At 49.8% G+C, this 20867-nt stretch overlaps 1 protein-coding gene across 1 annotated transcript in view; it reads right to left on the bottom strand.

Annotated features, from left to right (window-relative positions):
• Nucleotides 1–20867, bottom strand: part of szt2 (SZT2 subunit of KICSTOR complex) — a 147777-nt gene that overhangs the window by 58190 nt on the left and 68720 nt on the right. The window contains exons 23-31 of the mRNA XM_072439086.1: nt 16452–16534; nt 15994–16126; nt 14394–14627; nt 13596–13836; nt 11624–11751; nt 11247–11445; nt 1282–1528; nt 1122–1211; nt 978–1053 (exon numbers count right to left, since the gene is read on the bottom strand). Of these exons, the coding sequence (XP_072295187.1) occupies nt 978–1053; nt 1122–1211; nt 1282–1528; nt 11247–11445; nt 11624–11751; nt 13596–13836; nt 14394–14627; nt 15994–16126; nt 16452–16534 (1431 nt within the window). The remainder of the gene's footprint in view (nt 1–977; nt 1054–1121; nt 1212–1281; nt 1529–11246; nt 11446–11623; nt 11752–13595; nt 13837–14393; nt 14628–15993; nt 16127–16451; nt 16535–20867) is intronic.

Raw genomic sequence — 20867 nt, 5'->3', positions numbered from 1 at the left:
ATGTACATTGTTTGTGTAAAAGTATTTTGTGTGTATTATGTTATGTCTGTGTTGATGCAACTGTACAAATGTTTCCACAAGTAATAAAGAAACCTCAAACATGAGTTTTCAGAATTTCTGTATTTCAGTTTTGCATTGATAATAGGCCATGGCTGGAGAGCCGCGGCGCGGTCAAATAGCCGCGCAGTTTCAGGGACCGCGGCATTTCCCTTATAGCCTCATGGCTAACCCTAACCTTAACCTTAACCCTAACCCTAACCTTAACCCTAACCTTAACTTCAACCCTAACCTTAACCCTAACCCTAACCTTAACCCTAACCTTAACTTCAACCCTAACCTTAACCTTAACCTTAACTTTAACCCTAACCTTAACTTTAACCCTAACCTTAACTTTAACCCTAACCCTAACCCTTAACCTTAACTTTAACCCTAACCTTAACCCTAACCTTAACTTTAACCCTAACCTTGACCCCAACCTTAACTTTAACCCTAACCTTAACCCTAACCTTAACTTTAACCTTAACCCTAACCTTAACCCTAACCTTAACCCTAACCCTAACCTTAACCCTAACCTTAACCCTAACCTTAACTTTAACCCTAACCTTAACCCTAACCTTAACTTTAACCCTATAACCTTAACCCTAACCTTAACTTTAACCCTAACCTTAACCTTAACATTAACCCTAACCTTAACTTTAACTTTAACTTTAACTTTAACTTTAACCTTAACCTTAACCATAACCTTAACCCTAACCTTAACTTTAACCCTAACCTTAACCTTAACCTTAACCCTAACCTTAACCTTAACCCTAACCTTACCCCGGCGTGGTCTAAAACGGCGCTAAAACGCGGTCAAATAGCGGCGCAGTTTCAGGAGCCGCGGCGCACGGCCGGCACAAAAATAACATGGCAGTTTCGGCCGCGCACCGCGGCTCTGCAGACACTCCCTTGATAATAAACCATGATTGACTCCTTACCATCCTCTGTAGCTGGCTCTGCCTCTGAGACCATGTCCTCTGTGGGCCTCCGCTCTGTCTCCTCGTCCTCAGAGTCCTGCTGTGGACAGAGCAGAGTGTCACACATGTCTGTGTCCCAGAAGCCTGTGGCACAGCCCAGCTCACCTCTTTGTTGGACAGAGGACAGTAGAAGAAATAATGTGGACTGGATGGGACCGGTTTGAAGTACTGGGACAGAATCTCACTGAACTGATCCTGTAACAGACACGTCCAGCTCAGAGACGCCTCTTTTTATGTTCAACGTGTTTAAAGTGAAGGCAGAGACCTGTATGATCCTGTGCAGCTCCGGGAACACCTCACACTGGGACTGGCTCTGCAGCAGGGACAGAGGGAACTCCGGAAGGGCCTCAGACCTGGCCTCAGACTTGGCCTCAGACCTGGCCTCAGACCTGGCCTCAGACTTGGCCTCAGACTTGGCCTCAGACTTGGCCTCAGACTTGGCCTCAGACTTGGCCTCAGACTTGGTTCGTGGAGACAAACACTCACTTTCACAGTTGACATCCAGGTCCACACTGGAGACAGAGGGAAAAGAGGCTGATCAGTTGATTTGATATGAACATAGCAATTACAGATGCATGTTTTAAGTGTTAGAGCATAGGTGTCAAACTCTGGCCCGAGGGCCAAATCCGGCCCGCCAGACGTTTTAATCTGGCTTGCCGAACATTTCAAATTTATATTTAAAAAAATATTTTCTTTTTCTTTCTTTTTTTAAATCAATTCATAGAACCGTAGTTACATCCGTAACCGTTTTTATTGCTAAAACCCACAATGCCGCCGGTGGCCGCCCCTCCCCCACGGGGCTCTGCTGCGCTGCTGTGTGAGGTGCCCCTCCCCCACGGGGCTCTGCTGCACTGCTGTGTGAGGTGCCCCTCCCCCACGGGGCTCTGCTGCACTGCTGTGTGAGGTGCCCCTCCCCCACGGGGCTCTGCTGCACTGCTGTGTGAGGTGCCCCTCTCCCACGGGGCTCTGCTGCACTGCTGTGTGAGCTGCCCCTCCCCCACGGGGCTCTGCTGCACGAGCTGCCCCTCCCCCACGGGGCTCTGCTGCACTGCTGTGCGAGCTGCCCCTCCCCCACGGGGCTCTGCTGCACTGCTGTGTGAGCTGCCGAGGGAGAAGTGCACTTTAAGCACTTTTGAGCAGAAGTTTAGTGGTGAGTCAGTTCAGGTGAACAGAGAACTACAGACATGGAAATGTTAGTTATACATTTAAATTCATTCTGGTCTCTCCCATAACCAACACTCCAACGACGGCTCACCTATCCCCTCACTCTGGACTAGTTTTCGCCCCCCCGTCACCCCCACCTGCCGCACTGCCAACCTCAGCAACCTCCGCCCCCCCACCCCTGCGCCCCCATCCATCTCCGCGCCCCCATCCATCTCCGCGCCCCCATCCATCTCCCTTGCACTGCTGAACTGCCGCTCCCTCGCCAACAAATCACCTGTTATATCTGAACTGCTACTGGACAATAACATTGATCTGCTTCTCCTCTGTGAAACATGGCAACAGCCCCTGGACTTCTATGCTCTCAACCAAGCCACTCCCTCCAACTACACTTACACTGCCAAACCCCGCCTCTCCGGGCGTGGGGGAGGTCTTGCTGTTATTCATAAAAAATCTACATCCATCACTGAACTGAACCTCAACCTTCCATCCATCTCATCATTTGAATACCTCGCCTTCTCCCTCCCCAACTCTATCACCGCTATCCTGATCTATCGTCCCCCAAAGCCCCACCCCTCTTTCCTCACTGAATTGTCTGAACTCCTCACCATTGCATCCTCTCTCTCTGCCCGCCTCCTACTCACTGGTGACTTCAACATCCACATTGACTGCCCCAACGCCCCACTGACATCCGACTTCCTCTCTCTCCTGGACTGCTTCCATCTCACCCAACACATTGACTTCCCCACCCATACCAAAGGCCACACTCTGGACTTAGTCTGTTGCTCTCTCCTACCCATATCTAAGCCCCACCCCCTCCCCTTCCCACTCTCTGATCATCTCTGCATCCTTTTCTCCGCCCCCCTACCCTCGCCCCACAACCCCAAAAAACGCACCATCACCTACCGCAATATCAAGTCAGTCAACCCCCTCACGCTCTCCCAGCTCATATCCTCTGCTTTCCCCCCTGACTCCCCCCCCCTCTTCCCCCGACGACTATGCTGTCATGCTCAGCACCACCCTCTCCGACTCCCTTGACTCCCTAGCCCCCTGGAAAACCTCCTCCGTCTCATACATCAACACCGTCCCCTGGTACACCCCTGAACTCCGCACCATGAAGCAGACTGGCCGCCAACTCGAACGACTCCTCAAAAGAACCCGCCTCACCGTCCACGCCGAAGCTTTCAAATTACACATCACCTCCTACCGTGACGCTCTCCAAGCCGCCAAATCTGCCCACCTCTCCACCCTCATCAACAGCTCCCACCTGAGCCCTCGCACCCTGTTCTCCACCGTCAACAAGCTGCTCCAGCCACCGGACATCACTCCACCCTCCTCCCCTGACCTCTGCAACTCTTTCCTCCTTGCCTTCAATGACAAAATTTCCAAAATCAACAGCTCCATGACTGCCGTCTCCATTAACTCCATCACCACCCCCACCCCTGCCCCCCCCCCTCTCCCTGACCACCCACCCTTCCCTCCCCTCACCACCTTCTCCTCTGTTAACTCCTCTCATATCATAGACCTCATCACCGCTTCCAAAACCACCACCTGCTCTCTCAACCCCCTCCCAACGACTCTAACCAAGGCTTGCCTCCCTGCTCTCATCCCCCATCTCACCACCCTCTTCAACCAGTCTTTATCCCTCGGCCATGTTCCTTCCATCTACAAACTGGCCTCCATCACCCCATCCTCAAAAAACCCACCCTAGACTCCGCCAACCTCTCCAACTACCGCCCCATCTCCAACCTGCCGTTCCTCTCAAAAACGCTGGAACGCATCGTCGCCGCCCAACTTCACACCCACCTCCAGTCAAACAACCTCTATGAACCCCTCCAATTTGGCTTCCGCCCACTTCACAGCACTGAAACAGCCCTGGTCAAAGTACTCAACGATCTCCTCACCTCAGCAGACTCCGGGGCCCTCAACATCCTGTTACTACTAGACCTCAGCGCAGCCTTTGACACTATAAACCATTCCATCCTACTACAAAGGCTGCGCCAACTGGGTGTTGAGGGCTCTGCACTTGACTGGCTCACATCCTACCTCACCAACAGGCAAGAGTTCATTTCCCTCTCCGGTCACTCATCCACCCTCTCCCCAGTAACGCAGGGGGTCCCCCAGGGCTCAGTCCTCGGCCCCCTCCCTTGGTCACATCCTCCGCCAACTCAACCTGGACTTTCACTGCTACGCTGACGACACCCAGATATACCTCACCACCAAATCCACCCAAAACCCTCCCCTCAGCCACATCGAAACCTGCATCTCTACAATAAAATCATGGCTCACTCTCAACTTCCTCAAACTGAACAGTGACAAAACAGAGCTCCTCCTCATCGGCACCAAATCCACTCTCAATAAAACTGGTCCCTTTTCACTCAGCATCGACACCTCGACCATCACCCCCTCTACCCTGGTACGCAATCTCGGTGTCATCATGGACCCCACCCTCTCCTTCACTCCCCATGTCAGCCACATCGTCAAGACCTCGTACTTCCACCTCCGCCGCATCGCCAAAATCCGACACTGCCTCACCCTCACCCACGCCTTCATCTCCTCCCGCCTCGACTACTGCAACTCCCTCCTCACTGGCATCTCCTCCCATTCCCTCCATAGACTCCAAATGGTCCAAAACTCCGCTGCCCGCCTCCTCACCCACACCCGGTCCCGTGATCACATCACTCCCGTTCTCCGCTCTCTCCACTGGCTCCCCATCAAGCAGCGCATAAACTTTAAAATACTCCTCCTCACCTTCAAAGCTCTTCACCACCTTGCCCCCCCCTACCTGTCTGACCTCCTCATCCCCCACCGCCCCTCCCGAGCTCTCCGATCCTCCTCCTCTCTCACCCTGACTGCACCAACATCCCGACTCAAAACTTTTGGCGACAGAGCATTCTCCCGAACAGCACCCCGACTCTGGAACTCCCTCCCCCAACCTGTCCGCCACTCTCCCTCACTCACAACATTCAAATCCTGCCTAAAAACATACCTCTTCACCCAAGCTTATGACCTCCCCTACCCCTAGCCTCCTCTACCCCATTGTTACATCCCCATCTTTTTCTCTCTACTTCTTCTGTCTTGTTCATTTTATCTGTATATTAATGTGTATTGTACGTGTTGTCCCCCCCTGTCTGTAAATACCCCCCCCCTTTTTTATATATGTTCAGCGTCTTTGGGTCACTGAAAAGCGCTATATAAATAAAAATTATTATTATTATTATTATTATTAAAAGGATTTTTAGATCTTGAGAAGTTTATTTTGTTATAAAGTCACATGTTTATCTCTGTAGAACTGTAGATCATCTCTGAAGTTGTGATGCTCATAAACTGAAGCTCAGTGTTGGTGAAATTACACTTGTTTTTCTAAATACATTTCATTTATCGATCCAGTAATTGCTTCAAAACAGCGTAGGCTTTATAAAGCTATTTATTTCTTATATTTTTAATAGTTTTGTGTTTTACGTTATGTTCGGCCCGCGACCCAAATGAGTTTGACCCCCCTGTGTTAGAGCGACCTGTCCATGGGAGGGTTTTTGAACAATTAAAAAAAAAAAAAAAAAAAACAGTTTCAGATGTTTGCTAAAGACGTTAAAGGTCAGTCTGCAGGTTTAGGTCAGCAGGAAGGTCAGTCTGTAGGTTTAGGTCAGCAGGAAGGTCAGTCTGCAGGTTTAGGTCAGCAGGAAGGTCAGTCTGTAGGTTTAGGTCAGCAGGAAGGTCAGTCTGCAGGTTTAGGTCAGCAGGAAGGTCAGGCTGCAGGTTTAGGTCAGCAGGAAGGTCAGGCTGCAGGTTTAGGTCAGCAGGAAGGTCAGTCTGCAGGTTCAGGTCAGCAGGAAGGTTAGTCTGCAGGTTTAGGTCAGCAGGAAGGTCAGTCTGCAGGTTTAGGTCAGCAGGAAGGTCAGTCTGCAGGTTTAGGTCAGCAGGGTCCATTGAAAGAAAATCTGGACTGTCCAAAAGATATTCTGAACTTTGGAACTCCACATCTCCACTGACTCCTCGGCGCTGGTGTTGACAAATTGACAACATTTTGAAAAGTGAAAAGATCATATTTTTGATTATATCATGAGTTTTCAGTCAAATAGCTCCATTGCGTGTGCAATGATACTGCGTGTGCAATAATACTGCGACTGCGTGTGCAATGATACTGCGTGTGCAATGATACTGCGTGTGTGCAATGATACTGCGTGTGCAATGATACTGCGTGTGCAATGATACGGCGTGTGCAATGATACTGCGTGTGCAATGATACGGCGTGTGCAATGATACTGCGACTGCGTGTGCAATGATACTGCGTGTGCAATGATACGGCGTGTGCAATGATACTGCGACTGCGTGTGCAATGATACTACGTGTGCAATGATACTGCGTGTGCAATGATACTGCGTGTGCAATGATACGGCGTGTGCAATGATACTGCGACTGCGTGTGCAATGATACTGCGTGTGCAATGATACTGCGTGTGCAATGATACGGCGTGTGCAATGATACGGCGTGTGCAATGATACTGCGTGTGCAATGATACTGCGTGTGCAATGATACTGCGTGTGCAACGATACTGCGACTGCGTGTGCAATGATACTGCGTGTGCAATGATACGGTGTGTGCAATGATACTGCGTGTGCAATGATACGGCGTGTGCAATGATACTGTGTGTGCAATGATACGGCGTGTGCAATGATACGGCGTGTGCAATGATACTGCGACTGCGTGTGCAATGATACGGCGTGTGCAATGATACGGCGTGTGCAATGATACTGCGACTGCGTGTGCAATGATACTACGTGTGCAATGATACTGCGTGTGCAATGATACGGCGTGTACAATGATACTGCGTGTGCAATGATACTGCGTGTGCAATGATACTGCGTGTGCAATGATACGGCGTGTGCAATGATACTGCGTGTGCAATGATACTGCGTGTGCAATGATACTGCGACTGCGTGTGCAATGATACTGCGTGTGCAATGATACGGCGTGTGCAATGATACGGCGTGTGCAATGATACTGCGTGTGCAATGATACTGCGTGTGCAATGATACTGCGTGTGCAATGGTACTGCGTGTGAAATGATACTGCGTGTGCAATGATACTGCGTGTGCAATGATACTGCGTGTGCAATGATACTGCGTGTGCAATGTACGGCGTGTGCAATGATACGGCGTGTGCAATGATACTGCGTGTGCAATGATACGGCGTGTGCAATGATACGGCGTGTGCAATGATACTGCGACTGCGTGTGCAATGATACTGCGTGTGCAATGATACTGCGTGTGCAATGATACTGCGTGTGCAATGATACGGCTGAAGTGATGAGGGCAGTAATGGCATGTGGATATAACATTAAACCAGCTCATGGTCGGTTAAACCCTTTTGCAAACACTCTTGATCTGGCTTTGAAACAATAATAACAAAAGTAACACTCTTATTTTTGACATTGTTGATTCATTTCTCCCTGTGGCCCTCAGAGGCAACTGTTGTTGTGATTTTGGGCCTTACAAAAATAAATTGATTTGATTTGATATTTACAGCAGTTGTATGGACGGAGAATATTGCACCAATATGACTGACATTATGTCAAAGTATTGCACATGGGTATGACAGTGTTTGTTGTAGAGTGTGACAGCAGCAGAAGGACAGACTGTGAAACGTCTCCTTCACACAGCGAGGGTGGATCAGTCACTGAAGCTGCTCTCCAGAGTGGACAGAGTGTCCTGCAGGGGACAGAGTGTCCTGCAGGGGGCGACACTCATGGTCCAGCATAGATGTGAGTTTAGCCAGGATCCTTCTGTCACCCACCTCCTGCACAGAGTCCAGAGCACAGCGCCGGGACGGAGCTTTGTCCAGCTTCTTCCTCTCCCTCTCTGTGATGCTGCTGCTCCAGCAGACCACACCTACAGGAGCTGATGCCACCACAGAGTCAGAGAAGGTCTTCAGGAGTGGCCGTGTCAGGAGTGGCCCTGTCAGGAGTGGCCCTGTCACTCCAAAAGACCTGAGTCTCCTCAGGAGGTAGAGCCGACTCTGGCTCTTCCTGTACAGTCTGTGTTATGAGTCCAGTCCAGTTTGTGGTTCAGATGAACACCCAAGTCCTTGTATGAGTCACTCTCTCAATGTCCCGTCCCTGGACGTTCACTGGTGAGGGGGGCGTGGCCTCTGTGGAAGTCCACCACCATCTCCTTGGTCTTCCCCGCGTTGATGAGGAGGTGGTTCCACTGACACCAGTCCACAAAGTCCTGCTCCAGTCCTCTGTACTCCACATCATCATCGTCCGTGATGAGTTCGATGAAGGCAGAGTGGTCAGAGAACTTCTGCAGGACACAGCTGTCCATGTCTGAGGTCTGCAGTGTAGAGGGTGAAGAGAAAGGGCGCGAGGACGGTGCCCTGGGGCGCCCTCACACTGCAGGTCCCCCACACAGCAGGTCCCCCACACTGCAGGTCCCCCATACCGCAGGCCCCCCACACTGCAGGTCCCTCCACACTGCAGGTCCCTCCACACTGCAGGTCCCTCACACTGCAGGTCCTCCACACTGCAGATCCCTCACACGGCAGGTCCTCCACACTGCAGGTCCAAGTGTCAGACACACAGTCCCGGGCTCTCACAAACTGGGGTCGGTCTGTGAGGTCGTCCAGGATACACTCTGCAGGTCGTACTCCACACCATTGATTGATTGTTCAAATCTCAGGAAGTGAGAATTCAGTTCATTCACCCACTGTAGATCCCCCTCTGTCTGGACAGGGGGGGTTTGAAGCCTGAGATGGTTTTCAGGCTCCTCCACACTCCCTGAATGTTCTTCTGCTGCAGCTGCTCCTCCTCTTGTAGCCGGCTTCAGCCTGCCTGATCTTCCTCCTCAGCTCCTTTTGCACAGTCCTCAGCTCCTCCTTGTTCCCTGACCTGAAGGCTCTCTTCTTCTCCTTCAGCAGAGCCTTCAGTTCACGGTTCATCCACGCCTTGTTGTTTGGAAAACACCGTCAGGGAGGGAAAAGTGTTGTCAAAACAGAAGTTGCTGTAGTCCTGACGCTCTGTGATGGTGTTGATGTCCTCCATATGTGGTTTGTAGAGCTCAGTCCAGACAGTGGTGCTGAAGCAGTCCCTCAGAGCCTCCTCGCTCTCAGCAGACCACATCCTCACCACACGGGGCACCACAGGCCTCAGATGTACAAGGTTGTGGTCCGAGCCGCCCAGGGGAGGGAGGGGGGAGGAGCCTCCTTGGTGTTTCAAAGGTTACTATGGTAACACACTACGACGTCATGGTTTAAAATCATGCATCGCACAGAAGGTTCTCCTGCTTAAGTCACATGTCCAGGTCCATCTGAAGTTTGACAATGACCATCTGGACGATCCGGAGGATCATGGGAGGAAGTCATGTGGTCAGAGGAGACAGAAATAGAACTTTTTGGTATAAACTCCACTTGCTGTGTTTGGAAGAAGAAGAAGGATGAGGACCATCCCAAAAGACCATCTCTACTGTGAAGCACGGGGGAGGAACCATCAGGCTTTGTGGGAGGAAACATCATACTTTGGGGGAAGAAACATCAGGCTTTGGGGGTGGAAACATCAGGCTTTGGGGAAGGAAATATCACGCTTTAGGGGAGGAAACATCACGCTTTGTGGGAGGAAACGTCATACTTTGGGGGAAGAAACATCAGGCTTTGGGGGAGGAAACATCAGGCTTTGAGGAAGGAAACATCACGCTTTAGTGGAGGAAACATCACGCTTTGTGGGAGGAAACATCACGCTTTGGGGGAGGAAACATCAGACTTTAGGGGAGGAAACATCACGCTTTGTGGGAGGAAACATCACGCTTTGGGGGAGGAAACATCAGGCTTTGGGGGAGGAAACATCAGGCTTTGGGGGAGGAAACATCAGGCTTTGGGGGAGGGAACGTCATGCTTTGTGGGAGGAAACATCACGCTTTGGGGGAGGAAACATTAGGCTTTGGGGGAGGAAACATCAGGCTTTGGGGGAGGAAAAATCAGGCTTTGGGGGAGGAAACATCAGGCTTTGGGGGAGGGAACGTCATGCTTTGTGGGAGGAAACATCACGCTTTGGGGGAGGAAACATTAGGCTTTGGGGGAGGAAACATCAGGCTTTGGTGAAAGAACATCAGGCTTTAGGGGAGGAAACATCATGCTTTGGGGGAGGAAACATCAGGCTTTGGGGGAGGAAACATCAGGCTTTGGGGGAGGAAACATCACGCTTTGGGGGAGGAAACATCACGCTTTGGGGGAGGAAACATCATGCTTTGGGGGAGGAAACATCAGGCTTTGGGGGAGGATACATCAGACTTTGGGGTCTTTTCTGCACAGGGGACAGGACGACTGCTCTGTATGTACTGCAATATTTTCTCATATCATTGAAGATGGGGCGTGGCTGAGTCTTCCAACATGACAATGACCTGAAGCACACAGCCAGGAGAACCAAGGCGTGGCTCTGTAAGAAGCAGATCAAGGTTCTGGAGCGGCCGAGCCAGTCTCAGACCTAAATCGAGCTGAAAACCTGAAAGATCTAGAGAAGATCTGTGTGGAGCAGTGGCCAAAATCCCTGCTGCAACTACAGAAACCGTTTGATCTCTATAATTGTACACAAAGGCTTCTGTACCAAATATTAATTTGACTTTCTCAGGTGTTCAAATACTCATTTGCAGCAATAATATATAAATAAATCATTTTAAAATCATACAATGGGATTTCTCTTGGTCTCCCACAGTGGAAATGCACCTCCGATGAACATTTCAAACCCTCCATAATATGTCATCGGGAGAACGTGCAAATACTTACTTACCTCACTGTGTGTGTGTATGTGTATATGTATTTAATTGTATATATATATATATATATATATATATATATATATATATATATATATGTATGTGTGTGTATATATAATGTACACACACACACACACACACGCGCGCGCGTTTTAGCGCCGTTTTAAGGTTAGGGTTAGCCATGAGGCTATAAGGGAAATGCCGCGGTCCCTGAAACTGCGCGGCTATTTGACCACGCCGCGGCTCTCTAGCCACGACCATATATTATAGCCACCCCACTGCCACGCCCGCTTCACATGGTTCGTACCTGGCCTGGTTGTCCGTCTCCCTGAAGGTGAACGCTGCTCTGGGACGTGTCTGCTCTCTGAACTGCCGCACATGTCCACAGAGTGTGTGCAGGAAGGCGCTGATGTCCATCTCCTGGAGGGACTCTTCACAGTAGTCCATGGCCAACAGGACATCCTGTGCGCTCATGCTGAAGGACTGCTGCAGGCTGCGGTACACGCCTGTCCACAACAATACACAGCAGTGCAGTATTATAGTCAGTATATATACAATTTACACACAAAAGTCACACAGCTCAGCCCAGATGCTGTGTAGTTCAAGTCATTTAACATATTTGGTCAAACAGAATACGATAAAAAATGGCAGTATGAAAAGTCATTCCAGAATCTGTGTCTTTACCTCTGACGTAGCTCTGGTGGTAGTGCTCCTGGAGCAGGCTGCAGTAGTGGGACAAGTCTTTGTGTTTGTGCGGATGGGACAGGAGCTCGGGCCAGGGGGACGGGATGCTGCGATCCTGGGACATAGTCCTGCACACACACAAACACACAGAGACACAGAGACACAGAGACACACACACACACAGAGACACACAAAGACACACACACACACACACACACAGAGACAGACACACACACACACACAAACACACACACACACACACACACACACACACAGACAGAGACAGAGAGACAGACAGACAGACACACACAGACAGACAGACACACACACGCAGACAGACAATTAAATACAATCTTACTTTATTTGTAGAGTACATTTTACCAACAAAGTCTTCAAAGTGTGCACAGAGTACAAAACAACATCTTGCTGGCTCGACCGTGTTGATGGGGCCCCAGTGAGAAGTGACAGGAACATTTCACCAAGGGGGCGGCGGCTTCACCCTCCAAGACGCCGAGCGCCCCGTCTTGGGATTTGTCCCTGGTGTTGGACGCACTACAAACCCCGTTATAACGGTTGGATCAGGTCGATCTTAAATGGATTCAGTTTAAAACTTTCTCCTGTCTCTGGCTTCAGGTCAGCGGGTCGTGAACTACAGGCCTGGTCTGTTTGTGAGTCCTGCTGTGATGGGCCTGAACATTGTGCCTGTTGTGCCTGTTGTGCCTGTTGTGCCTGTTGTGCCTGTTGTGCCTGTTGTGCCTGTTGTGCCTGTTGTGCCTGTTGTGCCTGTTGTGCCTGTTGTGCCTGTTGTGCCTGTTGTGCCTGTTGTGCCTGTTGTGCCTGTTGTGCCTGTTGTGCCTGTTGTGCCTGTTGTGCCTGTTCATCATTTTGGTGATGGTGAACTGAACGTATGTGTTACTGCCGACCCACGACACTGTGAACGCGTTCATTCTGGTGTCTGTGAACGGCACGTTCTTTCTTTTTCATTTTGTTCAATAAGGTGTCTATTAGTACTTCCATTAATACTTCCATTAGTACTTCCATTAGTACTTCCGTTAACAAATCCATTAATACTTCCATTAGTACTTCCATTAGTACTTCCATTAATACTTCCATTAGTACTTCCATTAATACTTCCATTAGTACTTCCATTAGTACTTCCATTAGTACTTCCATTAGTACTTCCATTAGTACTTCCATTAGTACTTCCATTAATACTTCCATTAATACTTCCATTAGTACTTCCATTAATACTTCCATTAATACTTCCATTAGTACTTCCATTAATACTTCCATTAATACTTCCATTAGTACTTCCATTAGTACTTCCTTACACCAGCACATATCTGAGCTCTTTGTCATTACATGAGCCGTTTGGTTTGAAATCGATACTGAAACTCTTCTTCTACGTTTCCCTTTGAATGATGAATAGTACGACTTATCATAACACAATGTGGTCAGTTTTTCATGTTCACTGTTGTTCAAATGGGGGTCGTGTAAATATAAAACAGACTCTAACGTGGAACATGAGCTCTGAAAAGCTCAGATATGGCCCTTTCAAAGTAAAAAAAATACCTTCTAAATTCCAGAATCAAGGCAACTGGAGGGAAAAGTGATGCAAATACTACTCAGATATGTGATCAGGGGCCGATATAATGAGATTTGCAATAGTATTTTACATTATGCTGTGTTTAAAAGGAGATCATAATATACATATTTTTAATAAAGGACAAAGTTCTGTTTTGATGTTTTACAGGACAAATACTGTCATGTTGAACCAATAATACATTCTTCTTTTATCTACAGTTGCTTATTTTGTTATTAAGACTTAAAACTATTAACATTTTTGATTCATCAGTGAATATATATATAGTTTACATTCAGATAATAAAGCATTAAAGTGTCTATAGTTGGGTCAAAAAACACTGAAAACCCGACGTCCGGCAGTGAAAGAAATGCAGTCCGAGTGTGTCACCTGAAGAAGACGTCCCGGGGCCGGTGGCTGGACGAGGGCTGCACCAGCTGCTCTCTCAGCTGCTCCAGGGAACAACTGTACACGTACACGGGACACCTGAGCTGAGTGCAGGGAGCCTGAGGAGCCTGAGGAGCCTGAGGAGCCTGAGGAGCCTGAGGAGCCTGAGGAGCCTGAGGAGCCTGAGGAGCGCTCGCACTGTGGAGGACGTCTTCTCCATTAGGCTCCGCCTCTGTGTCCACATCTGCAGCAGAGTTACACAGAATAAACGGTTTTATCATGTTTTATGAGAAACCACTTTAGACACAACATGAGGGATGGTCGTCATGGTTTCTCCAGGCGCAGTAACAATATCAATCCAATGTCCAGATCTTGAGCTGGGCTTGGTCAGGACGGTCCAGGACGGTGTGCTCATGTGTCATGGGCTCGCTCATATGGGACAAGGGCAAGAATACTTTCCTTTTTGATCTAATTTCTAAACACACCAGTGGACAGAGACAGAACAGAGACAGAACAGAGACAGAACAGAGACAGAACAGAGACACGAAGAGAGAGAGATGCAGGATCGTTACAGTTTTTATTGCATATTGACAGGACCAACATGAGTCTGGTCTTAGTGTGACGTGGTGCACCATCAGACCCTGCACCATCAGACCCTGCACCATCAGGCCCTGCACCATCAGGCCCTGCACCATCAGGCCCTGCACCATCAGGCCCTGCACCATCAGGCCCTGCACCATAAGACCCTGCAAGGGTCTGATGGTGAACAGACCTGTGAGCGCTGGATGAAGAACCACTGACCTGAGCTAGCCCTCGGCTGGTCCCCGGGGCCCGGTGGGTCAGAAGGGGAGCGAGCACAGCTGAGCTCGTTCAGCCCTTCAGAGCCGTCTGTCAGGGGCCCACACTCAGATGTGTCTAGACTGGCACACAAGGAGTCCACATGGGAGCGCACACTGGTGGTCAGCGTGTCTTCCTCCTGGGTGCTCTCGTCGCTGCTGTCGCTGTCCAGTCCTGAAGCCATGAGCATCAGCACATCTGCAAACACAGGCCTTTAGAGCAGGGGCTGCACAACGTGAAAGAGGAGCTTTTTATTCATGTTACAACGGGGTTTACTCATCATTAGTTACTCAATATATTCATATATAGTAATCCTGTATTGTCCTGTAACTGAGGCTGGAGTATTGAACCACCACCATCACAGCCCACACTCCTGCACTAAGATGCAATCTGAGAACTTCAGACTGATACGTCTAAAATGCCCCTTTTTGAATTATTAAACATATAAAAACAAACACAGAGAAAGAGAACAAGTCCAGAGGGAAAATATATAAATGATCCAACAACAAGAAAAAGCAAGAAGATCGCAAATTGTCCTATTTTGTCCAAAGTCCAAATGTAATCTTTTCCATTTTATGAATGTCCATTATAACGTCCGTCCAGTTTTGGACCTTGCCATTCCTCTTGATTTTGGAGCTCTGTACTTGGGCCTCGGGACTCTGGCCTCAGGACCCTGTGTTTGGGCCTCGGGCCTCTGTACTTGGGTCTCGGGCCTCTGTACTTGGGCCTCTGTACTTGGGCCTCGGGCCTCTGTACTTGGGCCTCGGGCCTCTGTACTTGGGCCTCTATACTTGGGCCTCTGGCCTCAGGACTCTGTATTTGGGCCTCAGGACTCTGTATTTGGGCCTCAGGACCCTGTATTTGGACCTCAGGACCCTGTATTTGGGCCTCAGGACTCCTGCCATGGACACAATACACAGTTTCCTCTGGAACATACACTTGGCAGGTGCAAAAAAGGCCATCACAAAAAAAAAAAATGGATGACACAAATTGCACCGACAAAGGACTGGACAGTTGGACTGGACAGTTGGACTGGACAGACTTGACCGGGAGATTAAAAAAAAAAAATGGAAAAACTCACATTCGGCATTGAACTGAAAATGGACACATTTGAAGGACACTGGACAAAGTAGGACGGTTGGGTTTACTTGTGCCTTGATTCTTCTTTCTTTCCTCAGCTGTTGAATCTCTCTCTCTCTCCTGCTCTTGTTCTATTATTGTCTTTTTTATGATTGAAAACCTACTAAACTTAAAGAAATAAAATATTGATGAACAAATAAAAGAAAGAGCTAGCTGTAAAGTCAAGTCAAGTAATCACAAGCAGCTCTGAGGCTGTACATGAGGTTTAAGAGGAGGGCGTGGTCCTATGGCAAGGAAACGATTCCCTCATTTCTAAGAGTTTAGGTTAAGTGACATTTGTTCTGAGCGATGTGGCTTTACTGCTGTGTGACCAGTGGGACTGAAGTCCATCCTATTTCATTCTACTTCATTTGCAAAAAAATAAATATATGGTTTTGGATTTAAATGGCACATTTAACTGGAGCAATAGTGCGTAGAGGAGTACCAGTGAAGGAGGCGGGCACCAGTGTGAGCAGGATGTGTTGGGAGCTGATGGACTTGGCGTAGCACCTCCACTGAGGGGTGGAGTACGGAGCAGGACGCAGAGGTTCCTCCTCCACCTCTGTGGTGCTCAAGCTCTGACAAAACACAGTCAGGACCAGTCACAATGTGCACAGAACGTCTATAAAAGGACCAGATTATGCTCCAGTTGAGTCACACTGGACAGAAAAGTCAAAAACACTAAATCATGCTCAACATCAATCATTTCTACAATTATTCACCAGCATTGACACATTATCAAAGTTTAATTTCATTCACTATCTAATATATTAAATTTCACAAATATATAGCCAGGGCACCTCACGCGCACCTCTCGTGCTCGCGTGAGGCGCGCGTGAGGCGAGCGTGAGGCGTGCGTGAGGCGCGCGTGGACCAGGCACTGTCCTGCAGCTCTGTGTTTACCTGTAGAGTGCTGGTGGAGCCCATCACCTCTTTACTGCCCCCGCTGGTGTGGAGAGTCCCTGCGTCTCCCTGAACACACTCTTCTGAAACAAGAAGCAGCTTCATTCTAAACATCACATCAGTCAAACACACAAGCCCTGTCTTCGTCCAATAAGCATCAAAGGAACTAACCTTTATGAGCTTTTAATCCAGCCCATATTATTATAGTCATATTATTCATTTTTATAATAACATAATACTGTATACTTTATAATAAAATAATACTATTATTCAATACAATGCTGTTATTTAAGTATTGAAAAAAATATATATACTTCTAAGATTAGGGTAGTTTTTTTATTGTCCCTGTTGGGAAATTGGTCTTCTGCATTTGACCCATCCTTGACTGCCATTGGGATGACCTGCCAGGGGCAGTGGGCGATGCAGACCCAGCTCCAGCTCCTGCTCGTCTTGGTCAGGACGGTAACTGGAAGGTTTGTACCAATGGTTGTGGGAAACTAGAGTGCCCAGAGGAACCCGACACGAGCGTGCAAACGGGAGTTGAAACCGCAATCTTGAGAGCCACTTTGCAGCACAAAAAACGAGTTACGTATGTAACTAAGGTTCTATGAATTCCGGATGACCGCCAGAGGACGGTGCTTAGCACCTGGATATCGACATGTGCGCAGCACATAGGTCGAAATTAATACCAACAAAGTCACGTGGTGGATGTGACATGGGTGACGTCAGAACCAGCCCATATATATACCTGACGCACCCAGCGCTCTTTTCTTTCGAAATGCACTCGCAAAAACTCTGAGTGACAGGAAACTCTGGCGGTCATCCGGAATTCATAGAACCTTAGTTACATTCGTAACTCTCATTCTATTTCATTCCTCTTGACCGCCAGAGGACGGTGCTTAGCACCTGGATGACTCATACCAACAAGGTCACGAAGAGTCTGCTCTTACCAGGATTAGTTGCCGATTGCAGAAGCGGACAACACCACTGGAGCCACTGGATGAGGAGCCGCCACATTTACTCTGTAGAAGCGGGCGAAGGAACAGGAGGAAGCCCACGTAGCTGCAGCACAGATGTCATTCAGTGGGACACCCTTCAGCGCGGCCCAAGAGGTGGACACTTCTCTGGTAGAATGGCAAGTAACTTTGGGAGGCTGAAGAGCCCTAGATCGATACGTCTGAAGGATGGCGTCCACAACCCAATGTGAAAGCCTCTGTTTGGAGACAGCAGAGCCTTTTTTGTGACCCCCATAACAAACAGGGCATCCGTCTTGCGAAGCCCAGCAGTCGCATTAATATAATACCGCAGCATACGGACAGGACACAAAGGACTAACATCAAAGTCCCCAAGTTCAGACTCTGGAGCATAAACAGCCAGCGAAAGTGGCTGATTAACGTGAAAAGCAGAGACTCTCTTTGGTAAAAAAGATGGGTTCCCGAATTTCAGCGAATGCAATTGTCAGCGATTGACAAAGCATGGAGCTCCCCAATACGCTTTGCAGAGGAGATTGCAAGCAGAAACGCTGCCTTCACTGACACCCATCTCAACTGAGCCCCATCCAATGGCTCAAACGGTGGGGAACATAATCCTTCTAGGACTAATGGAAGATCCCAAGAAGGCACTCGAGTAAGCCTTGGAGGCCGCAGGCGAAGGGCACCCTTTAAAAACCGGCATACTAAGGAATGCGACCCCACTGAACGACCATCAATCAAGGAATGGCGGTCTGAAAAGGCCGCAACAGAAACCTTAATAGTCAAAACCAAAAGATTTTTATCAAATAACGTCTGAAGGTAGTTTAGTAGTACTGGGACAGAGCAGTGCACTGGGTCCACATCACGAGTCCCACACCAACTAACAGTTCTATTTCATCCCTACTGACCGCCAGAGGCGGTGCATAAAGCACTGGATGATCATCCTTGCGCATACACAGGTCGAGAATTAATAACAAAAAACTCACCTTTGACCCCCCGGTGGCTCACGTGAGTCTATATAGTCACGTGACACCGGGAGCTCAGTCCCTTTTCACCTTCTCGCATGCAGGTTGTATACGTGGTTGTTCGGCTAATATTGCTGTTTTCCCACAAAGTTGGTTCGTTTTGCCGCTTGTAGCCTGTTAGCCCTGTGACTGTGGTACAGTCGGTGCAGCGAGTTCGCTCGCCCTCCTGGGGCTGCACAAGCGTGTCGGACCTGTTGCAATAGGAGGTATATTTACGTTGTTTTCTACGACTGGTAAGTACCCCTTTAATGCATTTCGCCGTAGCCGTGCGCTCGGTAGTTTTTTGTTGAATTTGAACCGTACAATTGTACCTGGTTCTGTGTTTATCCGTGCTAAAGCCGGTTGTTTGGTTTACTGATACAGCCGCGCGGCTCTAAGTTCTAACAATAGCCGTGTTCGGGTCATTAGTTCTGAACTGCTTTGTTTTCAGCCAGTTACACACCAGCGGTGGCGTTTTCGGCTCGACCTGGTGGTTACATGTAGCTGGTTTTGTGTTTACATTGGGTCATTAGTGGCGTGCTCAGCTCAGTCTGATCCTGCGCGTCTCATTCACATAGCGGGTCATTTGTGGCGTTCCCTGCTCGACCTGACCCCGCGGTGTCCCCTCATATAGCGGGTCATTAGTGGCGTTCACTGCTCGACCTGACCCCGCTGCGCCCCTCTTACCGGGGTAGGTAAGAGGTTTTACATCTAAGAGTCGCTAGTGGCGTTCCGCTCGACCCGACTCTATTGGCTCCGGTCTTATCATGCTGGAGTCCCTGTGCTGCCGGTCCTGCCTGGCACCGCTGCAGCCTGACGATGGGCATGATCTCTGCCCTGCTTGTCTTGGAGTGGATCATCTTCGGGAGGCACTCTCCGATGATGCTCGCTCCAACTGTTCGGTTATGCCCCGGTCTGTGCGCGTGGCGCGCTTGGCGGCTTTCGAGGACGCTTCAGACTGGTTGTCTGTGGCGCCTCCGAGTCAGTTACCAGCTGGCCAGACTGGGGGCCTCAAGCGGCCGTCCACGGCTACTCAAGGCGGCCCCCCCATTTAAGAAAAAGAAGGGCCCCGGGAAGTTAGCGGCTCAAGTGAGCACGCTGACATCTGAACTGGCCCAAATGCGGGCAGTTATCCAGACTCTCCAGACTGATGCCAGTCGTGTGGTGGCACAACGGCATGAGGGGCATGGCACAGCCTCAGTATATGATGACGTCATATCTGTGGCTGCTTCAGACACGCAGTTTCAGCTGGATTCTGACCTTCTGAGCTCAAGAGTTTCAGAATCTGGCTCACTGGCCTCTGCCGGCTCTCAGGCCGACAGTGATGACACTGTCACAGCGGCTTTGCGGACGGCACTTTCCCGCTTAAAGCTGGAGGTTCCGCGGGATGAGGTGGCACCCTCGAGCGCCTTCTTTCGGCGCCAGGCTGCAGCGTCCCACTTTGCAGTTCCTCCCTCGGAGGAGTACATTAAGGAACTGCATGCCTGTTGGACAGACCCAAAGGCATTTTCGAGGCCTACTTCAGATGGCAGGGTTTTGGCACTGATGCAGGATCCTCAGAAGCTTGGCCTGGGACATATGCCGGCAGTGGAGCCGGCTATTGCCTCCCTCATCGTCCGCCCAGAGGAGACTTTACGGACTAATGCCCGGTGTCCACGACCACAGTGCCGGGTTACAGACGACCTTCTGTGTAAGGCGTACGACATGGGAGCTCGTATGGGTCGCATTGGGAACTCATTGTCTCATTTAATGCTTGGCCTGTCGGTTTCCCTTGAGACGGTGCCAGTGGACCAACCAACACATGGGCTGGTTGATGCCTCCTTGCAGGCTTTTGCCCTCATGTCAAGGGAACTAGGGCGACTGCTCTCTACATTAGTGCAAGCTCGCCGCCAAGTATGGCTGGCACAGTCTCCGCTCTCTGAGGCCAGTAGGAAGACCTTGAGGGGTGTTCCAGTTCTTCCCGGAGAACTATTTGGCCCGGCCGCCCTGGAGGCTCTAGAGCGCACGGCCCAGGCTTGCCGGGGGGTCTCATCGACCGGCTCAGGCCGCCCCTCCCGTTCCTTCACGGAGATACACACCACCGCCCCATCATGACTCAGACTTGCAACAGGCCCCAAGATTTGGATTTCTTCCGTCCCGTGCGTCCCGTTCCTCACAGCCCGGCCGTGGCCCCCACAAACCCGGGCGGGGTCGAGGGGCCTCCAGATGAGGCCACAGGGCCGGCGGTAGGACATTTTTCCCCAGGACAGCTGGAGTACTGGACGGCTCACTCCCCAGATATTTGGGTGCTGGCCACGCTGTCCGAAGGGTATCGTCTGCAGTTCCGCCGCCGGCCTCCTGTTCCTGGTCGGATCCGAATGACAGTTATTCAGGATTTGGCCAAGGCGCAGGCGCTCTCTCAGGAGATTCGCACCTTGCTGGACAAGGGGGCGATAGTTCCT

Source organism: Eucyclogobius newberryi, unplaced genomic scaffold (genome assembly GCF_026437365.1).
Source record: "Eucyclogobius newberryi isolate DKJ021-1_F unplaced genomic scaffold, fEucNew1.0.hap1 SCAF_9, whole genome shotgun sequence".
Classification (NCBI taxonomy): Eukaryota; Metazoa; Chordata; class Actinopteri; order Gobiiformes; family Gobiidae; genus Eucyclogobius; species Eucyclogobius newberryi.
Note: the sequence above shows the minus strand (reverse complement) of the source record. Positions and strands in the feature narration are given on the sequence as shown.